The following is a 23,427-nucleotide window of genomic DNA, read 5'->3' as shown; positions in this document are numbered from 1 at the left end:
CTCTGAGGGCTCTGAGGCCCCCTTCAGGTTCTGCAAGCACCACAAATGTGCCTCAGGCAGAACTCCAAGGCCCAAATGTTTAGTTGCCCTCCTTGCCGCTTGCTACCAATCTCAGCGCAGCATTTGTGTACATTTTGCGCAACATGACCCATATGCATGTGATGAAGCTGATCTCATCTGCGCACAGGGGCACGTGGCTTGCTGACTCTGGACCCTGCCCTAGCGCTGCCTTGCTTGGATTGCTCTTGCAGCACCAAGAGCGTGGCAATCAAGCAGTTGTTGCGCATCTCCCAGAGGCAGCCCAAACTCATCTGCCAGAGCGCCTCACATGCCTCTTGCTACCCCCACCTCCCATGCTCTGGTGCTCTCTTTGCCCTCTATTCAACGCGGCATGCTTGGTTGGCATGTCAATTGACAACCCACTCACCAACCAGCAGCTGCATGAAGCGCCACATTGTCACATGACCTGGACCTCAAGACCCCTAGGCAACTCCATTCAAGTACATGAACTCCTGCTTGGTATGTAGATGCGCAGGGAGATTTAGCAGCATCATCATGATTCTGCCAGCAGAATGGGCAGATGTGTATATCCCTGTGTGAGCAGGCCAGATCAGCGTTGTATCACACTTGCTCTAGAATGCTTACTCACACTTAAGCAGCTGGAAACCAATGATCAATAGTGCAAAGGAAAGATTGAGCTTGCTCTCCTCCCAGCCTGCCCAGGCCCTGCTGTTGCAGAAGTTGCAGGGCTGCCCTGGCATGCGCGGCATTGAGTAGGCACAGCAAAGCTCCCCATTGACGCCCAATTGCATGAGTAGGTGGGCAAGATATGCTACCATTGGGTACATGGCAATTAGCAAGCATGGTTGGCCAAGCTCTGGGTCCACCTCACTCTACATTGTGCTTCTGGGATTGCGCAGAGTCATGCCTGCCACAGGACTCCTGCGCTTCCATATTCTTGCCCAATCAAGCACAGCTGGCCAAGTGCCTTGTCACCAATCTCATGCATGCAGCGGCAGGACAGGCATGCCAGACACTTTGCACTCTCTGCTGCTGGCACATGCCAAGCAGATGCTTGAGAGAAAGCGCAGCAGGGCATAGACATCTGCTGCTTAATGCTTAGAACAGCCCCTCTAAGCTCACTCAACAGAGGCTAGATGGCCTTGAAGATTCTTTACGTGAGTGGATGTACTGCTGGTCTGCCTGCAGGGGCTTCAATTGAGCCAGCTGTTCCAGCCATGTCTTTGATACTGTACTCCCTTGCCATCTCTCCAATGCCTATCATCATTAGTCATGTAGCAGTATGTTGTCTCTCACTCCTCATGCTGCACCTCAGCACCAGGTGCTACCACTTGAGATGCGCTGGTCCATCTACAGTATCAACAGCTGGCACTCCCAGCAGTGCCTTGAGCACTCCAGTGCGCCAGGAGCGTGCCAAGAAGCTGCGCTCAGGTGACAGAGAGGCAGAGTACATGTGGATCTGGAGCTGGGGAGAACAAGGCATCTCTTGCCTGCAGCCTGAAAGCAAGAAGCGGCATGGCTGCTGCACGCAGGCAGCGGCTGAAATGAGATGATGATTGAGATCAAAGGGCGCCACATGCAGCACAAGACTGCAGAGTGAGCAATGTGTGGTCACAATGTGCGCAGCAGTTGCCCTCAGAGGGGGGATGAGCATGTGCGCCGCATCCTTTTGCACCACTACCACTCTGACCACCTGCATGCCGTCCTGTAGCGCGGCTGAGAAGGTGAGCGCTGCAACAGCCGCTGCTGACCGCGCCTGGCGCAACTATCTGCTTGTTGTGCGCCGCATGCCAGACTTCACTCAGCCCTTTGGCATCAACCTTTGATCTCAGAGCGTCAACTTCCAATCCCACCTCAAGCGCAGCAGCTTCAAGCTCCCTGCACACCTGCTCTGTAGTCCTGCAAAGTTTTGACGCTCCTTTGAGCAGACAATGGCGCACCGCCCTCTGTTTGCAGGAGCGTGGGCAAGAGAGAGCCCAGCAACTGCGTTGCGTAAGCAGCCTGGTGGCCTGCACATGTCAATGCTGCAGCAGATTGCGTCTCAGCAGCAGCAGCAACGTCTGTCAGAGGGTGCTGGCAGAGTCTACATGTCACTTGACACAAACAAGCAGGTGCATTGCTGCGGCGTTCTTGCACCCCATCCCCCTCTGCTCACACGCAGCTGCAGCGCTACTTTGGTCAGGCTGGGAAAGTCAAGACCCGTGCCACAAGCAGCACATACATGAACGCACGCTGCTGTGCCGCCGGCAATCTTCACTCCACATCTTGCACGTACCTTCTCTTTGAGAGCAACAAGGAGGATCAATGTGTCCAACAACACTTGAACATGTTTGTTGATGCGTGCCTCAAGTTTGCAGTGCTCCCACCTTCCTGCTTTGCTACCTGTTGTTCTTGCCAAACCAAGTTTTACTGCCACCATCATTGCTACTGCTGCTGGTGCACACGCACAGAGCAAGATGGGATGGCTACATGTTCAGGTGTTGTCAGCAAGAGGCATGCTAGCCAGCAGACCACAGGCAATGCAGCCAACTTTGATGCCGCGCTGGCACTTCTTGCCAGAGCTGGATAGCAAGGAAAAGCTGCACTTGCTTTGCTTATCAGCATGGGTTGCTGAGGTCCAAGCTGCTTGCTCAGTTGTGGCGCAGGCTGTTGAACTGTGGCCACTTGTAGCAAGACTTGAACCAGGCAAGCAAGCGGCACAACAGGCTCACACAACAGGCCCAATAACACAGGGCCACAGCATCATGCACACATCTCAATCACTTCCACTTGTCCCATGCGCCAAAGTTCTGCTGAGCCTCCTTATTTGTCTTCTTGATAGCGGCAGACACTGTTGCTGCCAAGGCTTGGGCAGGCTGCTGGCATGCAGGTGCAAGCGCAGGACAGGGCAGGCCACAGGTGCTGGACCTGCGTCTGCTGGCAGCCTATCTGCTTGCACAGTTGCTGCGGCTGGCGCCGGCGTTGCAGCTGCTGCTGGGTTTGGCGTGGCTGGCAAGGGTGCTTGGACCTGCGCTTGGTCCACCTGCGCTCTACTTGCCTGCACTGCTGCCTGCAAGAGCCTCTGCAACGTTGAGATCCGTGCTGTTGCCCTTATTTTTGCGCAAATCCCAAGCAACACTCATCTCCCCTGATGTGCAAGGTGGTGGAGCAAAAGGAAGACAAGGAAAGGAGTTGTGCTTGCGTGCACGTGACATCATTTGGTGCATATGCACCAAATGACGTCATGCTTTCTGGCCATCTGGCAGAGCAAAAAGGGAGGCAAAAGGCCACAACGTACGCAGCTGAGGACATCATCTACATATTGAAGTTGAGCGCTTGACTTGCAAGCTGACGGCTGAGGGGTATGCGTCTTTGTCAATAAAAATTGCCCAGAAAGCCAGCGCAGGATATGGGACCAGTACGCAGCAGCTTACTTGAATTGAAAACCGCAGGGGTGCCAGAGTTGCATGTTCTGTGCTAAAGGCACCCTGAGTGGCGCAAGGATTGCTCCAACACACACGCGCTCCAGGCCAGGCGCGCGGTGTTGCCCACTCCAGCACTTCAGCTAGAGAGAGGAGAAGGCAGATGTGGCCAGCAAAATGCTTGGCAAGGGCATCCAAAGAGAGCACAGTTGCTGACATGGCAGTGCAGAGCATGCTGACAATGGCAAAGCTGCATGGCATCAGCACAATGCGGAAGAGCAAGGAGCAACAGCCTACTCACTGCATGACCGCAGCAGATATGGTGTGTGTGTGTGGCAGTTGGGTAAGAGGGCTGCGCGTGTGCAGCAGCCACCTCAAGGACGCAGCAGTCTGCTTGAAGCAGACAGCATGCGTGTATGGCAGCAGCAGTGTGCTGCAGCAGCGTGTGGCAGCACAGCCAGACTTGGGCAGATGAGGACAAGTGCGCTGCAGAGCAGAGCAGCAGAAAAGGCAAAGCAGGAGATGTGTATCAGAGGCAGGGAGGCAAGTGGTGGCTGGGACAGGCATGCAACACAACACAATGTGGAGGCACCTAGATGTGCTAGTCCAGGTATGTAAAGTGCTGCTGCTCCCAGAACTCAATGCATTCACTGCAACTGCGCCCACCAGCCCTGCACTGCAGCTGCCCAGATTGGAGTGCAGGTGACTGTCATGCTGCTTGGCATCTTGCCAAATGAAGCCTGCCAGCACTGGCTGCGCAGGCAAGCCAGCTCTGGCAGCGCAAGGGGAGCAGCGCCCCTTGCAGAGCAGGTGCGCATCTTGGCATCTAGCAGGGTTGTCTTGCCAGCGTGTACATGATGTCAGTCAACAAGACAAGTGCAGAGCTTGGCAACAATGCGGTTGGTAAACATGTGGGCTGGGTTGCGCAGCGCTTGCTGGATGCTGTCTTGGAGCCATCAACAGGCAGTGGCCCTAACAGGCAGTGGCCAAGTATGCTGCACCGCCAAGCAGGTCTGCTGGGCTCAAAGCAATGACAGCAGCATTTGAGAGCTGGCACAGGTGCTGGAAGTGGGCATTTGCAGCTGCTTTCCAGGTTGGCATCAGCATTGACTGCCACCTCCTCTAGTGGTTCTGCAAGGTGCCAAGAGCAACTGAATCTGTCACAGCTTCAGCGTCTGGGACATCAATGGCAGTGGCAACAGGCAGCTGGAGCAGCCAACTGCCTGTGGTGTGTCCATTGCCAGGCCCTTTGCCATTGACCAAGACGCAAAGCGCAGGGCGGCTTTACAGCAGGCAGCCGCTGCCAGGCGGCCTTGTGATACCCTTTCTTGGTCTGCAGGGCAGCTCAAGCACTCTGCATGTCCTTCACGCCCTACATGTCAAGCAGGAAGCCCAGTATTCTCACTCTTGACTCAATGGTCCGCCTGGCGGCCTTCTCAACTCAGTGGACTGCCTGGCAGCCTTCTGTTCTCTGTGCTGCTATTCCGGTGGGAATTGGGTTCTGGCAGGCGGCAAGTGGAACTTGGACTGCATGCCACTGGCAACTGCTTTGCAGGGTGATGCAAAAGCAGGCCTCATCACCAGCAGCAGCTTCTGGTGAAGTCAATACCTGTTCATCTGGTCTCACTGGCTGCATTTCTGTCTTGCTAACATGCCCCTGCAAATGTCTAGAAGTGCAAGCTAGCGCAGAGGGTTGCCTGCAAGCGCCAGATGCATGTGCAGCAAGCGCACATAGCCCCTCTCTATGTCTGGCATGTGCAGAGAGCGCACATGGCCCCTCTCTATGTCTGCCCTGGCTTTGATTGTAGCATTAGCGTGAGCTGGAGGCCAAAGCAAGCACATAATCATCCAACTGTACGGCCCTGTGGGGTTAAAGCAGCTTCTCTGTTCTTTGCTTGTGGCCAGACACAGGCAGGACAGGTGGCAGCGCACAGGCTGCGCAGGGAAGCCTGGCTGGCAGGCTTATAAGGGAAGCCTGCACACTTCTGTGCTCTTGCCACTGCACCTCCTGGCCTATTCATCACTGCTAGCATTGTCTCCTACACAATGCCAACTTTTGTGAGCCCAATGCTCTTCAAGCAGTGGCTCACCAGCAAGAACCTGGCATTTGACGTAAGATTGCGCTTGTTTGCACTGTTGTCAGGGGCGCCATTGCTGCAGGCATGCCAGTAGGCGAAAGAATGAGCAGTCCAAGGCACTGGCTGAGCAGCACAGCGCATGTGGCAGAGTAGAAGGATGTGCAAGGATCTGTGGCAGTGGGGGTGGGGCCGGCCTGCAGCAGCTTGCGCGCTGCATGGGGGAGAGTAGCTACTGCAACAATGGCAGCAGCAGCACTGTCCTCTGCTCTGTGGACAGCTGCAGCGCTGTTGTCCTCTGAGGCCATGGATGCAGATGCTGTCAGGCTGCGCTGATTGCACAGGTCAATAAACACGCAAATGTTGCCAACAAGCTGCTGCGCAGACCAATGCAGATCTGGTTGACATGTGTGCGCAATGGCTCAGCTTGGGCATGTCCCTGTTGGAGTTGCAGCTCCAGCAGCAAGAGCAGAAGTAGCCCTGTGCTTGGCGCTCCCATCATGTGCAAGAGCATGGGCAAGTCAGTCAGGAGCAGACTACCAGAGGACAGTGAGGCACGCTCAGCCCCCAGTCATACATCCCTGCAAGTTGTTCTGAACCTGACCATGCTGCAGGACTAGCTATAGCAGGCCAAAAGGGGCGCAGTAGTGTGCAAACAGCCAAGGTTCAGGTGCAATTGCTAGCTGTGCCACACGCCCAAGGGCCTATGACAGTGCATGCAGACTGCTAAACTTGCATTCTGAAGGAGCTGGCAAGCAACGGTGCGCACAATTGTTCCAAGCGCGTGGCACAGAGCCCAAGACGTCGGCTTGCCTGCTGCGTGAGGCGCTCAGCCTGTCCGGCTTCCCGATGCCTCCTCCGATGGCGGCCGCCGGCCCCTCGGCTTGCCTGCCGCGCGACACGCTCGGCCTGCCCGCCTTCGCGATGCCTCCTGCATCCGCTGCCGGCGCTTTGACACGCCCGACGCTCGGCCCTCTCAGCACGGCGCCTTTGCTGCCCTCCGATGGCCGTGCCCGACTCGAGCGATTCGCGCAAGCGCACCGAACGTGCCTCACCCACGCCCTCTCCTCCCGCCAAGCGTGCGGCGCAGCAGCCGCTGTAGCACCAGCGCCGCAGGGCGCGCCGTCGAGCGCCTGCGCGCAAGCGCGCCGCGCCCGCTCAGCCCACGACGTCTTCTCTTGATCACGCGCTCCGCATCAGCGTCGAGCACCTTCTGTACTATGAGCCACCCACTGTTCCGCCTTGTACTTTGTATCTTGTTGACAACGACGGAGGTGTGAGGCGGCAGGGGCCAAGCGACGGGCGCAGCAGCTCGGCGGGCGCGCCTCGGCGGGCGTTTCGGGGCGCGCGCAGCCGTCGCGCGGCGCGCAGAACGGCGGCAGGGTGCCGTTCTGTGCCCACGCGTAGAACAACGCCCTGACGTCGCTCTGGCAAGCGCTCGAGTCAGAGATTCCGCGCGCATGATGCTCTCTCTTGCCGAACGGCGCAGAGACATTGCCGGTGATGCGCAGCCTGCTGCCAAGAGTGAAGCGAGGGCTGCTGCAGCGCGCGAGAAGGAGAGCGCACAATGCTGCGCGAGCGCTGCCGCAGCGCGAGACACGGCAGCGAGAAGAGACTGCATTCCATTGAGCTGTGCTGCTATCTATGTGATCGCCGCCGCCGACTCATGCTCTGCAGATCAGGCCCTCTTCGTCGAGCTGCGGAGGAGGGTAGTGAGCAGCGATTCCCGATGTGCAGCGGGCGCAACTCACCGCCATGAGCTGCGCGCCGGCGCACCAGCCCAGCTCTGACCCGGCGAGCTTCTTGGCGACGGTGACGGAGCGTGCCGGACTCAGGTCATAGCCGAGGCTGAGGAGCGCGTGCTGGAAGGTGAGGTCGAGGCAGTACTCTGGCCGGTCGCGCAGCTCGGCGAGTGCGTGCGGGTACTTGTCGGCGGGGAAGCGCTGCGCCCACGTCTCGGGCGGCGAGCAGACGTCCTCGGCGAGCTTGGCGAGCGTCTGGATGCTGAACGTGCCGTTGAGGCCGAGCGGCTCGAGGCGGTCGTAGAAGTACGAGAGGGCTACGATGGGCGAGTCGGTGAAGGACTGCATGAGGGATGGCTGGTAGACGCCGGCGAAGCTGCACGGCATCTGTGCGCACGAGCTGGCGGGAGGTGCGTCAGCAGATGCGTCCGAGACGCCTGCTGCCCTGCAGGGGCGAGCGACGCCTGCTGCTCTGCAGAAGCGAGCGAGATCCACAGCACTCACGCGTCCTTGTCCATCATGACCTCGACGAGCCGCCGGCACGCCGCAAACCCGCCCGTGCTGCCGACCAGCTCGACGTCGACGTCGCCCTCGAGGCCGGGCACGACGACCTGCGCGGCCTTGGACGTGCCGAGCGCAAAGCACGGCGACGGGATGCGCGGCTTGCTCGCCGACGTGCCGTTGAGGCCGTTGCCGCGCGCCGGGCCGAGGTGCACCGCCGCCGGCCGCGAGAGGGCGTGGCTGAACGTGGCGAGCGCGTTGATGCTGCGGCGCGCCTGCATGAGGCCGTAGCCGAGGTACGAGTTCTGGTAGAGCGTATACGAACGCCCGCCAAAGTCTGGGCCGGGCGTGAGCCGTGCGCATGGAGCTGGGGCCTGGCGCACTCACCGTTCAGCGTGTAGACGTGCGCGCCCGGCGGCATCGGCCCGCTGCCCGGTGTCGGCTCAAACACAATCTGCGTGCTGGCGCCGCCGAGGTCCATCACCGCGGCCGTCTTTGGCGGCGCGTCGGCCGGCCCGCCGGCGCCGATGCGGTTGAGCAGGTAGTTGACGGTGATCCACGCAAAGACGCCCTCGTCGCGGCCCTCCATGATCTGCACGCCCTTGCGCTCGCCGGCGCGGCCGTCGGCGATGGGAAAGGGAAACTCGCTCTCGAGCATGTGGCGCACGGCGGCGAGGATGTCCTGCGCCTGCTGCGCGCCGAGCAGGCGCAGGCCGGCCGTCGCCTTGACGGAGATGGGCGTGCACTTCTGCAGCGACGCCGGCACGGCCCTGAGCGCCGTGACCAGCAGCGGGCGCAGCGAGTCGGCGGCGGCCGATGGCCGTCCGTTGAAGGACGAGAGGCCGCCCTTGATCATCTCAAAGACTTCCGACTCGAGCTCGGGCGCGGCGTTGCAGTAGTTGAACTGCGCATGGGCGTGTCAGCAGTGCCAGCGCAAGCAGCCGCGCAGTCGGCAGAGCTCGGCCAGCGCCAGTGGCAAGCTCTCTTCTTGCGCTACACACCTTGTACACGTGCACCCGGCTGCCCGTGCTGCCCGCATCGATCATGACGCCGTACTGCACGACGGGCCGCGGGTTGCCGCGCGCATCGGTGAAGCGCCCGCCGTTGTCGGCGCAGCGCGTCGTCCGGAGCGGGTCGGCGTGCGGCGCGGGCGGCGCACGCACGTTGGCCAGCACGTCGCCGGCGGCGCCGCCGCGCCAGGCGCTGCCCCAGTGGAGCTCGGGAATGGCGAGGCGCTGCATGTCGAGGTCCTGCACGCGCTCGTTGGCGGCGACCCAGGCGGCGCGCCCGCGGTCCTCGACGTAGCGGCGCGTGGGCGAGAGGAGGAGCAGCGCGGCGACGCCGAGCGCCAGCACGAGCAGCACGAGGCGCCGCGGCGAGAGCGGCAGGCGCGCCATGCTCTTGGCGGGGCGCATCAGCGACGCGGCAAGCAGGCCGGCCTCGGCCGAGACGAGGGCGAGCGAGTCGGTGCGGCGCGACGACGGGCCGGGCGAGGGCGACGGCGGCGGCGGCGGCGACGACGACGACGGCACGCGGGAGTACGACGACGGAATGCTGGGCACGCGGCGGCGCGAGGCTGGGCGCCGGCAGCGCACGCCTCTGCGGGAGATGGGTGGGCGGGCGGCGGTGCGGCGGCGGCGAGTGGCCTGGCGAGAGGTGGAGCGGCGGACGGTGGTGGTGAGAAGCGCGAAGGCGAAGCGGCCCCTGGCGCGCGCGTGTCCTGCCGCGCCGCGGCGTGCCGGCGGCTGGCGCGCGGCGTGGCTGCGCAGCGCTGCCAAGGCACCGCGCGGCGATGCGTGCGCTTCTCAAAGTCTGATTGCGCGCAACACTCGCCCCCTCCACACACATGCGACAAGCTACAGATCGTGATGGTTGGGCAGGCGCGGGACACATGCGGGCACAGGCGGGAGTGGAGACGAGGGGCGCGCCGCGGCAGCGAGGCGCAGCGGCAGGGCAGGGCAGGCGCGGCGCCTAGCCGACGTGCGGTGCAGTCCAGCTGAACGACTTGAACTCGGCCTGGTCCTGGTCGCTCAGCACGCTGTGCACCGGCGTCAGCGTCGGCTTCTCGCTGGTGAACTGTGGGAGAGCAAGTCAGCACTGTGCAGAACCCGGCCTCTTCAGCACCGACGCACCTCCGTGTCGAACCAGCTCGTGTCGCTGGGGTTCTTGAGCGTCGGGCAGAACGGCGGCGGCACGCGCTTGTGGAACATGTCGTCCCAGTTGACGTCGCGGAAGAAGGGGTGCGCCTTGATCTCCTCGGCATCGTTGGGGCCCGAGCCGAGGCGCCGCGCGGGGTCGCGCACGAGGAGCTGCAGGCGGGGTGAGTACATGCAGGGCATGGCAGGGCAGCATTGCGGCCACGCATGGCACTCCTATCGCATCGCTCACCTTGTGCAGGATGCTGACCGAGTCCGGCGGCATGTGGATAGGGTACAGCGGCTCGTCCTCGAGGATCGCATCGAAGATCTCGTCCTCGTCGTCGCCGCGGAACGGCGCCTGGCCGAGGAGCATCTCGTAGATGAGAATGCCAAACGCCCACCAGTCGACGGCGCGCCCGTAGCGCTGCTCGAGGAGGATCTGGAGTGCGGTGATCAGCGAGGGGGGTCTCCGAACATGGCCCGGGCGTGACCCACCTCGGGCGCCATGAACTCGGGCGTGCCGCAGAAGGTGCTCGTCGTGTTGCCGTACCACATCTCCTCCTTGCACAGGCCGTAGTCGGCGACCTTGACGTGACCGTCGAGCGTGAGCAGGATGTTGTCGAGCTTGAGGTCGCTGTGGGGCGTGTGAGCATCGGACGACACACGTGCGGCGCTGCGCCACCCACCGGTAGATGATGCCCTGCTTGTGGAAGTATTCGAGCGCCAGCAGCACCTCGGCGGCGTAGAACTTGGCGCGCCGCGGCGTAAACTGCTCGCGCTGGATGTGCAGCATGAGGTCGCCGCCGCTGACGTACTCCATGACAAAGTACACACGCGTCTGCGTCTGGAAGCACGAGTGCAGCCCGAGCAGGAACGGGTGGCGCTCGCGCGCGGCGGCGAGAAACACGCGCTTCTCCGACTTGGTGCTGCGAGGGAGTCAGCTAATGCTCTGCAGACCTGCCACTGCACGCACCTCTCGACCTCGTCGTTCTCGATGATGAACTCCTTCTTCAGCACCTTGATGGCGTACAGGTAGCCGCTCTTCTTCTCCTCGGCCAGCATGACCTTGCCAAAGTTGCCCTTGCCCAGCACGGCGAGGAAGTTGAAGTCGTTGAGGCCGATCTTGCGCTTCGACGACGCCACGTTGCGCGCCGCCTGGTCGGTGCCGAGCGTGGCCAGCGACGTGGCCGAGTGGGCCGGCACGCCCATCGGCGGGCGCGCCACGACGGCGCCGGCGCCCGCGGCGCTCGAGATCGACGACGAGCTCGACGGCGCCGCAGAGTGGCGCAGCTCGCTGCCCGGCTGCTGCGGCAGAGGCCGTGGCGGCTTCGACGCAGCCTGCGAAGAGTGAGTGGCAGGGCTGGAGTGCGGCAGGAAACGACTCACGAAGGCATCGGATGGCGCGGCTGATGCCGGCGGCGGCGCGGGCCGGCCGCCCATCGGCCCGGCCTGCGCTGGCGGCTGCTGCTGCTGGAAGGCCTGCTGCGGCGGCTGCTGCGGGTATGCGGCGGGCGGCGCGCCCGGCCCTTGCTCGAGGTGACCGCGACCGAGGCCCATCTGCGCCGTCTGCTGCTCGAGGCCGGCCATGCGGCCCTCGGGCGCAGGCGCAGGCACGCGGCCCACTGGCGGCCGGCCGCCGTTTGCCGGCTGCTGCATCTGCTGATGTTGCTGCTGCGGCGGCGGCGGCGGCGGCTGGTACGGCTGCGGAGCCTGCGCCTGCGCCGGCGCGGGTGGCCGCTGCTGGTACTGCTGCTGCACAGCCGGCGTCGACGGCGGCAGCGCGCCAAAGGACCCGCTCTGCGGAGTCTTGGCGGACGACTTGACGCGGTCGATCGCCTCCATGTCGGCGAGCAGCTGGTTCGCGAGCTCCATCGACATGCCGCACAGGTCCGGCACAAGATGTGCGCAGTCGCTGTGCGTGGTAATGTCGCACTCTGCAGGGAGATGAGTGAGCGAGGGGTGAGAAGCGCGCGCCGCGCCACTCACCCGTGCACTTGCGCGCGTTCTTGCGGCCAAGCGGCAGGATGTAGCCGCAGTGGCAGCACCAGTTGGCGCCGATGTTCGTGAGCGGCACGAAGCGGTGCGGGATGCGGTGCTTGATCTTGACCTCGTCGCGGTCCTGCGTGGACGTCAGTGTCCCGACTCATGAGACCTGTGCTGCTGCGACTCACCGCCTCGGCGTTGCTCTTGCTGATGCACTTTGTCACCACCTTCTGCGCGCACTTCTTGTGGCACGTGTACCGGCAGTCCTCGCACTGCGAGCCGGCGGCGTTGAGCAGCAGCTCGCCGCAGAGGGCGCAGCGGATGATCTGGTAGAACTGCCGGCTGATGAACTTGTGCCCGTTGATCTCGGCGACGTCCTCCTTGCGCTTGCGCACGGCGCCCTGGCGGCCGAGGCGCGCGTCGTACGGCCGCTTGCGCACGTTTTGCTTGACAAAATTGAGCCGCAGGAAGATGGCGCCCGCTGGCTCGACGGCAAACCACGCCTCGACGCCTTCTGAGGTCGGGCCCAGCGGCACGGGCTGTCCGGCGGGCCCGTTGTGGAAGGACATGTCCTGCCCGCTGCCACCGCCGCCGATGCCGCCCGCGCCGCCGCCATCGGGCGCCTGGCCGACGTCCTCGGCCGTGACCCAGCCCGCGGCGCCGGCCGGGTTGCCGTGGAAGGTCGCCACCTGGCCGAACTTCTTCTTGCGCAGCTCCTCGACGATGTCCGAGATGCGGATCCACAGCATGCCGACGGGCACGGGCATCGACGTGCCCACGCGGTCGTACACCGTCACTTCGATCTCGTTGGCATTGTCGACGGCCACCTCAAAGTCCTCCTGCCAGCGGTCGGTGCGCGACGGGTGCGTGCGCGCCCGCGGCGTGTCCTCGACCTTGACGACGACGGTCGACTCGCGCACGCTGCGCCCGATGCGCGGCGTCGGCGTGTGGTCAATGTCGCGCGCGCTGCGCACCGAGACCTGCAGCGTGCCCGAGAGCGGCTTGCGCAGATTCGGCCGGCGGTCCTCCGAGCCTGCGGTGGGGGTTAGGCGCAAGCGGGGCGCGAATCACCGCGCCACTCACCGTCATCCTCGCTGGCGTCGTCCATGACGTGCAGCTGCTTGTAGCGCTTCAGGCTCTGGCCCAGCAGCATGATCTTCTTTTCGCTCTCGACGCGCTTCGACTCGGCGTCGTTCTTGCTCTTGCGGTCGCCCTCGACGCTGTACAGCTTGGCCATCTTGTCGATGCCGAGCTTCATCTGCCGCTCGATCTGCAGCTTGAACTCGAGCTGGTGAAGCATGCGCGAGATCTTGGCCGTCGTGTGCGGCGTGTCGTACTTGATCAGATCTGCGGCAGGGCTCAGCGCGGCGACAGCACAGCACGCCGCACGCGCTGCTCACCCAGATTCGTGTACTGCTTGCGCGCACTCGTGCCCATGCGGCCGATGGGCGCCGGGCGCCAGTCGGCGCTGCCCTGCGGCGCATAGCCGGCGCTGCCCGGCGGCCCGTAGCCCGGCTCGGCGCCGTGCTTGGGCGGCGGCGCGGGGCGCTCCTCGTAGCGCGCGCTGCCCGCCGAGCTGCCGAGGTAGCTGCTCGAGCTGTCGCCGGGAAACTGGCGCGCGCCGGGCGCGCTGAGGCTGCCGAAGCTGGCCGTCGATGCGCCCGTCCAGCTGGAGCCGTCGGCGCCACTGGCGGAGCCGGGCGCGCCGGACGAGGCGCTCGACGGCACGCCGCTGCTGCGGCGCCCCTGCAGGCTGCGCAGCGACTCTTCGAGGTAGGAGATGTTGCGCTGCGCCTCGCGGATCTGCGCCTCGGCGTTGCGGATCACGTCCTGGTTCGACGTGAGGCCGCGCAGGTTCTGTGCGGCCTCCATGTGCTTGCGCTGCACCTGCACGCGCGCCAGCACATCGGCGATCTGCGCCGAGGTCGAGTCCTGCGGCAGCGCTCAGCAGGAGCAGCAGGGGTCAGCGCAGCAGACGACTCACCGCCATGGCGAGAGAGCGGCAGCGGGCGCGAGGTGCCTCGACGAGGCCGTCAGAGGGCGCGCTGAGAGCGCCGGTGCGGGGCACGCGCGAGAGACGGGCGCGCGCGGAGCAGCCGGCGGCGGCGCACGCGGAGCGCAGACGGCGAGACGAGGAGCGGCCGGTGTGGCGGGCCGGGTGCGCGAGTGCGGTGTGTGCGACGCGGCGAGGAGAGGATGTGGTCGGGCCTCAGGGTGTCGGACGCGGCGCTGGTCGGGTGTTGCGGCGGTGCGGCGGAGAGCGCCGAGCTCGCGGCGGCCGCCGGCTCATGCGCGACGGCGGCGCGCGGCGGCGTGCGGGCGAGGCGGCGCTGGCGGAGCGCGCGCGTGTGATGCAGGGGCCTCGCCGCCGCACAGCAGCGCGCGGCGGGCGGCGCAGGCAGGCCAGCAGCACAGCAGCAGCATGCGCGGCGCAACATGTGACAGCCTGCACAGCCCGCGCCGGCGTGCGCCCTTTGCCGCCGTCGCGCTCTCCCACGCCTGCCATCCAGGGGGCCGACTTCCCTCGACTGCGACGCTCAGCAGCAGCGAAGTGAGTCGGCTGCGCATCAGAACAGCGAGCAGAGTGGCGCCAGATTTAGTGCAGCGCATGCTGGAGGGCGCGAGACAGCGACAAGGATACCCGACGGGCCGGCTGTGACACACACGCGTTCACACGTTGTGTCTAATGCCTCGGCATTCCTATTGTGAGGCCGCCGACAGCATCGACAGGTCGCCCTCGCCAAAGAGCTGCGTGAGGTAGGCTGCGACGTGGCTCAATGTCAGCCGGGCAGAGTGGTGCACGCACGCCGCGCCACGCACCCTCGTAGTCGTACGCCTCGGCCTCGAGGCCGTCGACGTCGACGCGCGGCATCGAGGCCTTGAGGTAGTCGATGGCGCCCTGCGGCAGCAGCGCCTGCCGCAGGTCGATCTCCGTCGTGTAGGGCTGGGCAAGGGCATGAGTGGAGTGGCATGCGGGGCCACACTCTGCGGCGCACCTTGTCCGACGCCAGGCCCTGGAACGCCTCGAGCAGCTGGTCGGGCGACGTCGTGTCCTCGGTGATCTCGCGCTGGGTGGGTGTCAGGACTGCAAGTAGGCATACACGGCACACAACTCACCAGAAAGGTGAGGAACGCCGACTGCGAGGCAGCAACAGGTCAGCGCAGCACATCGCACCACACACGCGACGCACGTAGTTGACGGCGCCAAAGTTCTCCTCGAGCTGCAGATGGATCGCCTCGATGTCCTCGTCGGAATAGATGATGCCGAGCGACGCCAGCGCAGCGCCGAGCTCGGGCACGGTGAGCGTGTTCGACGCGTCCTTGTCAAAGTAGCGGAACGTGCTCTCGAACTCCTCGAGCTGCGCGGGCGTGAGGTTCGTGTGTTGCCGCGAGATGATCTGCAGAGTGTGTCAGGCAGGCTCAAATGGCGGGTGCGGCGGACACGTACCTGGTTGTCGATAAAGGCCAGCTTCTTGACGACGCTTGTCACCACGAGCTCGAGCTCGAACTTGAGGTCGTCGCGCGTAAAGACGGTGTGGTCGTTCTCCTCGACGTTGGCCTCGACGCACTCTTGCTCGAGGTGCTGCAGCTCCTCGAGGCGCTTCTCGAGCGCCGCGAGCACGAGCTGCAGCTTCGCCACGCGCTCCTTTTGCTCCTCCAGCTCGCCTGTCAGGCTGGCGAGCGTCGTGGCGGACGTGCGCAGCTCGGCCTCAAAGTCGTTGGCCCGCCGCGCAAACTCAACTCGCAGTGCCTCCTTGGCCCTCCGGATCTCAGCGTTGATGCTGCGTGACCTCCGCGCCTCAGACGCTGCGAGCCGTGCCCACGCTGCATCGAGGTCTGCCTGCGCGAGACCCTCTGCCGGCGCCCATGGCCGCAGGTGGTAGGTGCGCAGCTTCGTCTGGATGTTGCCCAGCAGTGCTGCGAGATCTGTCCGCTCGCGCACCCACACGCGCTTGCCGCCGGCCTTGTAGGCGTGGAAGGCGTCGAGCTGCAGGCGTGCGTCGGCGTAGCTGCCAGCGAAGGATGCCGCTGCCCAGGCCGTCTCCTGTTCTTGCATCGCCGCCAGCAGCTGCAGATAGATCATAAGCGGCAGCTCTGCGGCGCATGCCATGCACTCACCTCGCGCGCCCGCCGCTCGTAGTCGACCTGCATCACCCATGCGCCCTGCATCACGTCGGCAAAGGTCGCCACGCGCCGCGAGACCACCTCGGCCTGCTCCATCGTCGAGAAGGCGTGGAAGTACTGGGCGACGTACGTCATGACACTGCGCTCGTCGGGCTTCTTGGCGTCGCACAGGTCCTCGACGTCGAGCAGCTGCGGAATGCCGAGATGCTCCTGCGCCACGCTGAACGCCAGCGCCGTGCACTCGTGTGGCGACGCCGGCAGCGCGTCGTAGTCGAGCAGGTCCGGCCGGTGCCGGTGGATCAGCGCGCAGAGCGCGCGCCCCGACTTCCAGCTGTGCGTAAAGTCCACCACGGAGACGTCGCTGTACGGCGCCGTCTTGCGCTGGCACCACAGCAGCAGGCCCTCGCGCGCCGAGAGGCCCTCGGCGGAGATGTCGGCGATGGTGAAGCGCAGGATGAGCGTCCAGATGAGGCCGAGGATGAGCTTGAGGTTGCCATCGATGATGTCTGTGGCAGGCGTCAGCGCGGCGAAGTGGACGCCCAGCATCTGGGCTCGGCGCAGCAGCACACAAGAGAAAGGAGCCTGCTCTCTTGCCTGTGCTTCGTCTGATGCCTCCAAGCTCGGCTTGGCTTCGCAGCTGAGCTTCATCCTCCGGCCTTTGCTCGAACGCCCTCCGCGCTTGCGTCTGAGCACCCTTTGCGACGGCACGTGCCACCCGGCAGCGCGATTGCAACGGCGCCAGCGTTCCTCCGTGTGGTTCAGAGAAGAGGCTAAGGCCAAGCTCAAGCTGCACCGACGCGGGGCGCCGCAAGCAAGCATGTCAAGCACCTCACGCTCAGCTTGCGAAAGACCTGCTGCGCTGCCTCGACGGCTGGTGTGTCCTCCTCCTCCACTCGCGCTGCTTGCCAGCCAGCTCCGCGACGATACCGTTAGCTCCGCTTCGTCCCGACAAGCACGTCTTCCGGCGTCGCCGCTGGCGCTGACCGCACGGCCTCGATACAGCCCCATCCTCTGGCACTCCTGGCGCCGCTCCCGCCAACGACCTCCACTGGCGCTGCTCTCACAGCCTCGACCTGCCGACTGCACCTCCACCGCGCTATCTCTCACGTCACGCCCACTCACCCTCGGCGCCCACATTCGTCAGCACCACGCCGCGCGCGCGGATGAAGTCGAGCGCAAGATTGACGTTCTCGGCCATCTGGACGCGCATGCGCGGCGCGCGGTAGTAGCGGCCGAGGCTCGTGTCGCCCATGATCTCCATGAGCTCGACGAGGCGCACGCCGTCGGAGAGGTCGCGTGCGAGCGACGACATGGGCGGCAGGTCGCGCGTCTCGAGCTTGGTGTTGAGCCTGCGGGCAGGTGAGCATGGGCCAGGCGCGGCGCAGCGGAAGCGCCCGGACTGGCGCTCGCCATGCACGCACCACTTGCAGAACGTCTTGGCCTGCAGGAAGCGCATCAGCCGCAGCGCTGCAGCACTCCTCGCCCACCACGCACCTGCACCTCCTCCCAGCCGCGGTCCTGGTCCGGCAGGCCCGTCATGAGCGTCGAGGCGCGCTTGTACGCCATGGCGGCGCGGGCGCGGCGGCGCCTGGTGAGAAGCGTCGGGTGGTGCAGGAGCAGCGGTGCCGAGCGTGCGAGATAAGTGAGATAGGGCAAGCGAGGCGAGAGGGTGGTAGCTCGGAGTGTGGAGAGTGGAGGATGTGGAGCAGAGGCAGGCGGCGGTGAGGCGCACGATGCACGCTTCAGCCCCGCGCCGCCAGATCAACAAACAGACGCCGCGCGGCGGGTGAGACGCCGGCGCGACATCAACACCGCCAGCGACGCGTGTCACGCTTCACTCCGCACCACCACCTCCGCCGCGCGCACCACAGACACATGCGGATATAGCATTACAGATTACAGGGAACATGGCGGGGTGCAGCGACGGGCAATTACAGGGCGCAGCGGTGAGTGACGTGGGGCAGGGAGCGGGGCATGGCAGAAAGGGTGGAGCACGGCAGAGCGAGCACACTCGCCGCGCTGGCGTGGCGCACACACGCTACAGCCGGCCCGAGCCGACAATGGCGCTCTTGCCCATCGCCGGCACGCCGTTGACGACGAGGAACGCCAGCGCGGCGCCCGGCGGGAAGATGCGGTTGGCGCCCGAGGGCATGCCCGCAAACGTCACCGCGTTGCCGTTGACGGTACGCCGCAGCTCGTACGAGCGCTGCTGCATCTGCAGGCCGTGCGTCGACCAGCCGGTGCGGATGAGGCGCACGTACGCGCCCTGCGCCTCGCCCGCCGAGCCAAACGTGACGGTGAACGCGGCGCCGCCGTAGGGGAAGGCAGTGGGCACGGCGGCGTTGCTGGGCCGCGGCGCGTCGTAGTACGACGGGAAGATCTTCTCGAGGCGGAACTCGCTCGGGAACGGCGCCGTCCACGGCTCGATGTTGTCGTGCGGCGAGCTGCCGCCGACGAGCACGGCGCCGTCGGGCAGCAGCGTCGCGCTCGAGTGGTAGCCGCGGTTGGCGAGCTGCGTCGCGAGCGTCGCCCACGTGCGCGCCTGCGGGTTGTACACGTAGGCCGTGTTGGCGGGCCGCGAGGCCATCGAGCCGCCGGGCCCGTCGCAGTTGAAGCCCTGCGTGCCGGCCTGCGCGCCGTTGACGAGTGCGATGTTGTTGTCGGGCAGCAGGATCATCGTGCCCATGAGGCGCGGCGACGGCATGTCCGGCGCCGATGTCCACGCCGCGTTGTTCGCCAGCGGCGTGATCAGGTCGCACTTGGTGTTGGCCGTCACGGCGTACGAGCCGCCAGCGGGGCACCACTGGTTGCCCCAGTCCTTGATGGCGCTGTTGCCGCCGCACAGCATCGACGTCTCGGCGTAGTTGTTCGCCGGCGTCAGCGGCAGCAGCACGGCCGAGCCGCCCGACGGGTACGTGCGCGGGCCGTTGGGCATGTTCGGCAGCGTCTGCTCCTGCTGGTTCGTCGGGTTCCAGATGACGGCGGAGCTGCCGGCAAGGATGAAGATGCGCCCGTCGGAGAGGTAGTGCGTGAGCGGGTAGAGCGAAAAGGGCCAGGCGCGGTTGAGCACGGGCACGTTGAGCAGGCCGCCCTTGCTGGGGAAGTACTCGGCGGTGGGCGTGTTGCCGCTCTGCGGGTACGGCAGGAACACCTGCGCGTTGTAGCCGCCGAGCCAGATCATCGAGCCGTCGCCCGTCGTCTCGGCGGCCGGGTACCAGCGCGCGACGCCGAGGTTGCCGTTGCCCTCGCTCCACTGGCACGTGCCGTTGGTGTTGCACGGCGTCAGCGAGCGGATGGCGCGCAGGCCGTCGCCCTGGCCCTGGCCGTTTTGCGCCGGGTTGCCGCCGCCGCTGACCCAGCGCCCGTCGCCGAGCGGGCCGCCGGCGGCGCAGAACTGGTTCGTCTGGGTGTACATCGGCCGGCAGAGGCCGGTGGACAGAGAGAACGACGCGGCGGTGGCGGAGTTGGCGCGGTCGGCCGTCGGCAGCGGGTTCGCCTCGGTCTTGTCGACGATGTACACCGTGTCGGCGTCGCCGAGGAACATGTGCTGCGCCGTCACGCCACACGAGCCAATGATGGCCGCCGTGTTGGCCTTGCCGCCCGCGACGCGCGCGCCCATCTGGTCCGAGCGGATGATGGTCTGGAACTGCGCATTGACGATCTGCGCCAGGCCCTCGACGCCGGCCTTGTTGTGGCAGACGTTGTTCACCGAGTCCCACACGGCACGCACGCAGCCCTGCTGCCCGGCGCAGACGTCGGCGCACGCCGCGGCGCTGGCGACGTTGTTCGTCACCGAGTTCGTCGGGCCGGCAAAGTCGGAGAGCGGGCAGATGGTGAACGCGGCGCCGTTGGCCGTGTACGACGTGGCGCCCCACGGGCAGGCGTACGACGGGAACTGCATGCCGACCGTCGGCGTGTAGGCGAGCTTGACGGCGTCGTAGCCGCTGTCGGCAACCCAGTTGGGCTGCGCGGGATTGCCCTTGATGTGGCACGCGCGGCTCGTGCGGTCCCACACGGCGTACGCGCAGCCGTTGGTCTTGGAGCAGAGCGCCGCGCAGGCCGTGTTGCTCGCCGTCGTCGGCCACTGCTGGCTGCCGACATTGTACTGGCTGCCGGGGCAGATCTCCCAGCCGCGGCCGTCGGCGGCGGCGAAGACGGGCTGCGACGGGCACGTCGAGACGGGCGAGAGCTGCGCCGGCGCGGTGGCCGTCACGGTGAAGACGTCGTACTGCTTGCTGACCTTCCACGCGTAGGCGCCGGCGGCGGGGTCGCCCTTGAGGTGGCACTCGCCGTACTGGTGGTCGAAGACGCCCTTGGCGCAGCCGGCCGTGGTGCTGCACATGTCGGCGCACGCCTCGATCGACTTGACGCCCTTGGTGATGCTCTGGCTCGCCATCTGGTAGTCGGAGAGCGGGCAGACGGCGTACGTGGCGCCGCCGCTGGCCTTGTACGAGTACTGGCCGAAGGGGCACGCGCCGTTGATCGCCGCCTGGTCCTGCGGCGTGTAGGCCTGCTTGATGGTGAGGTACTGTTTGGCGTCGGCGATGTAGTTGGTCGTGCCCGGGTTGCCCTTGATGTGGCAGGCCTTGGTCTGCTGGTCCCACACGGCCGTCGTGCATCCGTTTGCGGCGGCGCACGCCTGCGCACACGCCACGGCCGTGTCCGTCGGGTTCCACGAGAGGGAGCGCACGTTGAAGTCGGTGTTGGGGCAGAGCTGCCAGCCGAGGTTGTTGGCAATCGCCGTCGCGGGCGTCGTCGGGCACGTCGGCACGTTGGCCTGGCGCTTGCGCACCATGCCGCCGCGCGCGCTGAGCTTGCCGGCCTCCGCCGTGGCGACGGCGGCGGCGAGGAGAAGGACGACGGCACGCATGGTCCAGTTGAGAGGGGTGACGACTTGCAGGTGGTAAGGATTCGCAGCGCCTCTTATGTGCTGCGGCTGCTCTGCCCAGCTTTCAGCCCCTCGCCGCCTCGTCGTCACGCCGGCGCCGCTTGCTCGCCCTCGCCGCCGGAGCTGAGCCTTTTTCGTTCTCGTCCCGCTGCTCGTTGCCCTGCATCGTGCTCGCCGAGCGGAGTTTGCCGATGTGCTGCAGGCAAGAGGGAGCTATCCGAAGCGCTGGGCGAGATGCATGGGCCAGTCGGGCCGGCGCGGCACCGAGGAGGAGCGAACGAGCGGTACGTCCCCAGCACGCAGGCGAGCCAAGGCAGGGCCGGCGCCGACCTGTGTCTCACACAGCGCTGCAGTAGACAAGCATCGGAGGCAGGCCAGCGGAGGCTCGCCCACTGCGGAGCGCCGAGTCAACAGACGGACATGCGCGGTGCTGCAGCGGGCTGCGTCGGTGCGGCAACAAGCAGATCGAGGCCATGTGTGTGCGCACCGCCGGCAACAAGCAAATCGAGGCCATGTGGTGCCGCCGCTGGTCACACCGCTGTGGTGCGCCCAGGCACCGGCGCCGCATGACGCGCGGGCGCAGCGTCTGAGACCCTCGTGCTCGCCCGCGACGCAGCGCGCAGATCTCGCAGGTCGCAGCACATGGGCGGCAGCCGCACGCCCGCCTCGTGTCCTGCAGGCGGCAGGGGAAAATTCTGCCCCTTCCCGCAGCGCAAGTCTCACCCGCGAGGAAAGGCACCGCGCTGCGCCCGACGGCACCGACGTCGGGTGACAGGCCGGCGGGGCAACTTTAGACTTTTAGGCGCGGGTGCGGGCTGCTGCGCCGGCCGTGGCCTCGCCTCGCTCTGCCTGCCGCTGCGAGCCACACCGCTGGCGCCGGGAATCACCCGGCGGCGCCGCCCAGGCGCCCGGCCGTGCGGCGCCGGAACGCTCTGGTGCCGCACGGCTGTGGCTGCGCATCGAGCGATCGTGCGGCATCCGCCTGCGCCCTGCGTTCTCTGGGCGACGGTGCAGCTCGTGCGATGCAGGGCCGCAGCGTGCCTGGCCCGACGGTGTGGCGGCCGCAGAATAGGCCGCGCGAGACATCGTGCGCGTCCCGCTCCCGCCGCCGACGTCGCGGTCGGAGGCAGCAGCCCTCGCCCAGCAGCACCCCACCTCTCCGCCTCGCTCTCGATCGCACGGCTCGTCGCGCCGGCGACCTCGGCGGCTGCCGAATGCGTGACAGCGCCGGAGCGAGCGAGAGCAGCAGGTCTCGCCCCCTGGGCAATCCGGCGCTGCACTGCCGAGCCTCGGCGACTTGGCGCGCCGGATGGAGCGAGCGTGTGGTAGAAGGGGGGAGTAGGAGACTCACGTTGCGTGTGCGGCTACGAGTACTGCAGTGGATAGACAGGCGGTGCTCGAGAGCGCGAGATGCGTCGGGGTGTTCGGAGGGCTGAGGTGCGCCGAGGGCGTCGTCGAGCTAGAATCTAACAGCGCGAAAAGCTCCGTCAACGCCCACACTGAACCCTGAGCGGCGCAGTAGGGCCGAAGGAAGAGGAGAGTAGGTAGAGCGGACGAGATGCGGCGATGAAGCGCAGCGCGAGGCGAGTCGCAGCTGCGCCTGCGTGGTTGTCGTCTGCTACGCCTCTGTCCGGCCAGGCGAGTCGAGTTGCTCGAGGCGACCAGACCGACGGCGCCGCAGCTGCAGCTCTCGATGCGCAGAGGGCAGCTTCGCATCTCTCAAGCTCGGCACAGCAGCGCAGCGTCTCAGCTCGTCGCACGGTGGCTTGCGCCGGTGCGGCAGCGGAGGCTGCGGCGGCGCCCTGCTGGTGCTCGTGCTGCTGCATTCTGGGGGCGCCGTCGGCGGCGCCGTCGGCGGCGCTCAGCAGGGGCAACACCAATGACTGAGGCGGCTCGTCATGCGACAACGTCGCATCAGCTTCCAAAGCTGCGAACGCTCTTGCGGTCTGATTGCTTTGCGACTGGATCGACGCCGCTCGATGGCCGCAGCGCCGTCGGCGAGGGCACAGGCGGTGTGGGAGCATCTGCTGCGCCGCGTCATGGGCCGCGCCGCGCCGAGATCTTGCCCGCTCTGACCCGCCGACTGACCAGCCGCTCCCCTTTGCGCGGCGCCTCGACTGCAGCTCGCCACTGCCTCGCTGGCCGGTGACTCTCACCTTTACTCCTCAGAGCGTGGGCCCAGCTGACCGCGCGCGTGGAGCCGCGTCAGGAGGCTTCTCGCTGCGCCGCAGGCGGTACAGCGGCGCCCGCTGGCGCACGGCTTATGTCAGCCCATCCGGCGCGCCGCGCGGCAGCAGGACGCGTCCACGTCGCTCGGAATGCCGGCCAGAGCTGCAGAGGCTGGAGACATGAAGAGGGCGAAATGGGAGGCAAAACGAGAGGCAAAAAACTTGCGCTGAGAGGGACTCGAACCCCCGTCCGTTGCTGGACCAGGTAATGGAAGGCAACTATACTGGCGCCTATACTATCAGCGCAGAATCCCTGTTTTGTCAGCTCAGAGGGCTATGAACCAATGCTGCAGGTGGTGAGATCAGCCTGCAGCAGCTTGTTGTC

At 65.7% G+C, this 23,427-nt stretch overlaps 5 protein-coding genes across 5 annotated transcripts; all 5 read right to left on the bottom strand.

Annotated features, from left to right (window-relative positions):
- Positions 1-6,500: 6,500 nt before the first annotated feature.
- On the bottom strand, positions 6,501-7,355 carry FA09DRAFT_15126 (hypothetical protein). The gene has a single exon (XM_025739185.1). The coding sequence runs from the start codon at positions 7,116-7,118 to the stop codon at positions 6,549-6,551; it is 570 nt and encodes a 189-aa protein (XP_025601707.1). The 5' UTR covers positions 7,119-7,355; the 3' UTR covers positions 6,501-6,548.
- On the bottom strand, positions 7,162-8,981 carry FA09DRAFT_292827 (nucleoside phosphatase GDA1/CD39; the record flags this gene model as incomplete). The annotated part of the gene is made up of 5 exons (XM_025740025.1): positions 7,162-7,194; positions 7,249-7,639; positions 7,744-8,077; positions 8,128-8,644; positions 8,742-8,981. 5 exons carry the CDS (start codon positions 8,979-8,981, stop codon positions 7,162-7,164), a joined length of 1,515 nt encoding a protein of 504 aa, XP_025601706.1.
- A 558-nt stretch (positions 8,982-9,539) lies between these two features.
- On the bottom strand, positions 9,540-13,965 carry FA09DRAFT_303666 (hypothetical protein). The gene is made up of 11 exons (XM_025740448.1): positions 13,262-13,965; positions 12,945-13,208; positions 12,050-12,894; positions 11,865-11,997; positions 11,265-11,812; positions 10,852-11,216; positions 10,565-10,804; positions 10,374-10,512; positions 10,129-10,317; positions 9,873-10,049; positions 9,540-9,816 (listed from the first exon to the last, which is right to left on the bottom strand). Exons 1-11 carry the CDS (start codon positions 13,731-13,733, stop codon positions 9,712-9,714), a joined length of 3,477 nt encoding a protein of 1,158 aa, XP_025601705.1. The 5' UTR covers positions 13,734-13,965; the 3' UTR covers positions 9,540-9,711.
- Positions 13,966-14,561: 596 nt separating this feature from the next.
- FA09DRAFT_357998 (hypothetical protein) lies at positions 14,562-17,695 on the bottom strand (the record flags this gene model as incomplete). Its single annotated transcript, XM_025744896.1, has 10 exons — positions 17,481-17,695; positions 17,408-17,427; positions 17,109-17,335; positions 15,981-16,492; positions 15,310-15,930; positions 15,053-15,259; positions 14,979-14,999; positions 14,858-14,929; positions 14,682-14,805; positions 14,562-14,623 (listed from the first exon to the last, which is right to left on the bottom strand). The coding sequence occupies exons 1-10, from the start codon at positions 17,550-17,552 to the stop codon at positions 14,562-14,564; spliced, it is 1,938 nt and encodes a 645-aa protein (XP_025601704.1). The 5' UTR covers positions 17,553-17,695.
- A 329-nt stretch (positions 17,696-18,024) lies between these two features.
- Positions 18,025-19,605, bottom strand: FA09DRAFT_292872 (galactose oxidase; the record flags this gene model as incomplete). The annotated part of the gene is made up of 1 exon (XM_025740029.1): positions 18,025-19,605. The coding sequence occupies one exon, from the start codon at positions 19,603-19,605 to the stop codon at positions 18,025-18,027; it is 1,581 nt and encodes a 526-aa protein (XP_025601703.1).
- Positions 19,606-23,427: the final 3,822 nt, after the last annotated feature.

This window comes from Tilletiopsis washingtonensis (assembly GCF_003144115.1).
Source record: "Tilletiopsis washingtonensis strain MCA 4186 unplaced genomic scaffold FA09scaffold_1, whole genome shotgun sequence".
In the NCBI taxonomy this organism is placed as follows: domain Eukaryota; kingdom Fungi; phylum Basidiomycota; class Exobasidiomycetes; order Entylomatales; genus Tilletiopsis; species Tilletiopsis washingtonensis.
The sequence above is the reverse complement of the archived record's forward strand: the minus strand, read 5'-3'. Positions and strand labels throughout refer to the sequence as shown.

Excerpts from the sequence above, each read along its gene's own strand:
- FA09DRAFT_15126 (XM_025739185.1), bottom strand. The coding sequence starts at position 7,118 with ATGCAGTCTCTTCTCGCTGCCGTGTCTCGCGCTGCGGCAGCGCTCGCG.
- FA09DRAFT_303666 (XM_025740448.1), bottom strand. The coding sequence starts at position 13,733 with ATGGAGGCCGCACAGAACCTGCGCGGCCTCACGTCGAACCAGGACGTG. Across the intron at positions 12,895-12,944 it reads CGACGCCAGCGAGGATGACG|GCTCGGAGGACCGCCGGCCG; the intron begins GTGAGTGGCGCG and ends CCCCCACCGCAG. Across the intron at positions 9,817-9,872 it reads CGAGCTGGTTCGACACGGAG|TTCACCAGCGAGAAGCCGAC; the intron begins GTGCGTCGGTGC and ends GCTCTCCCACAG.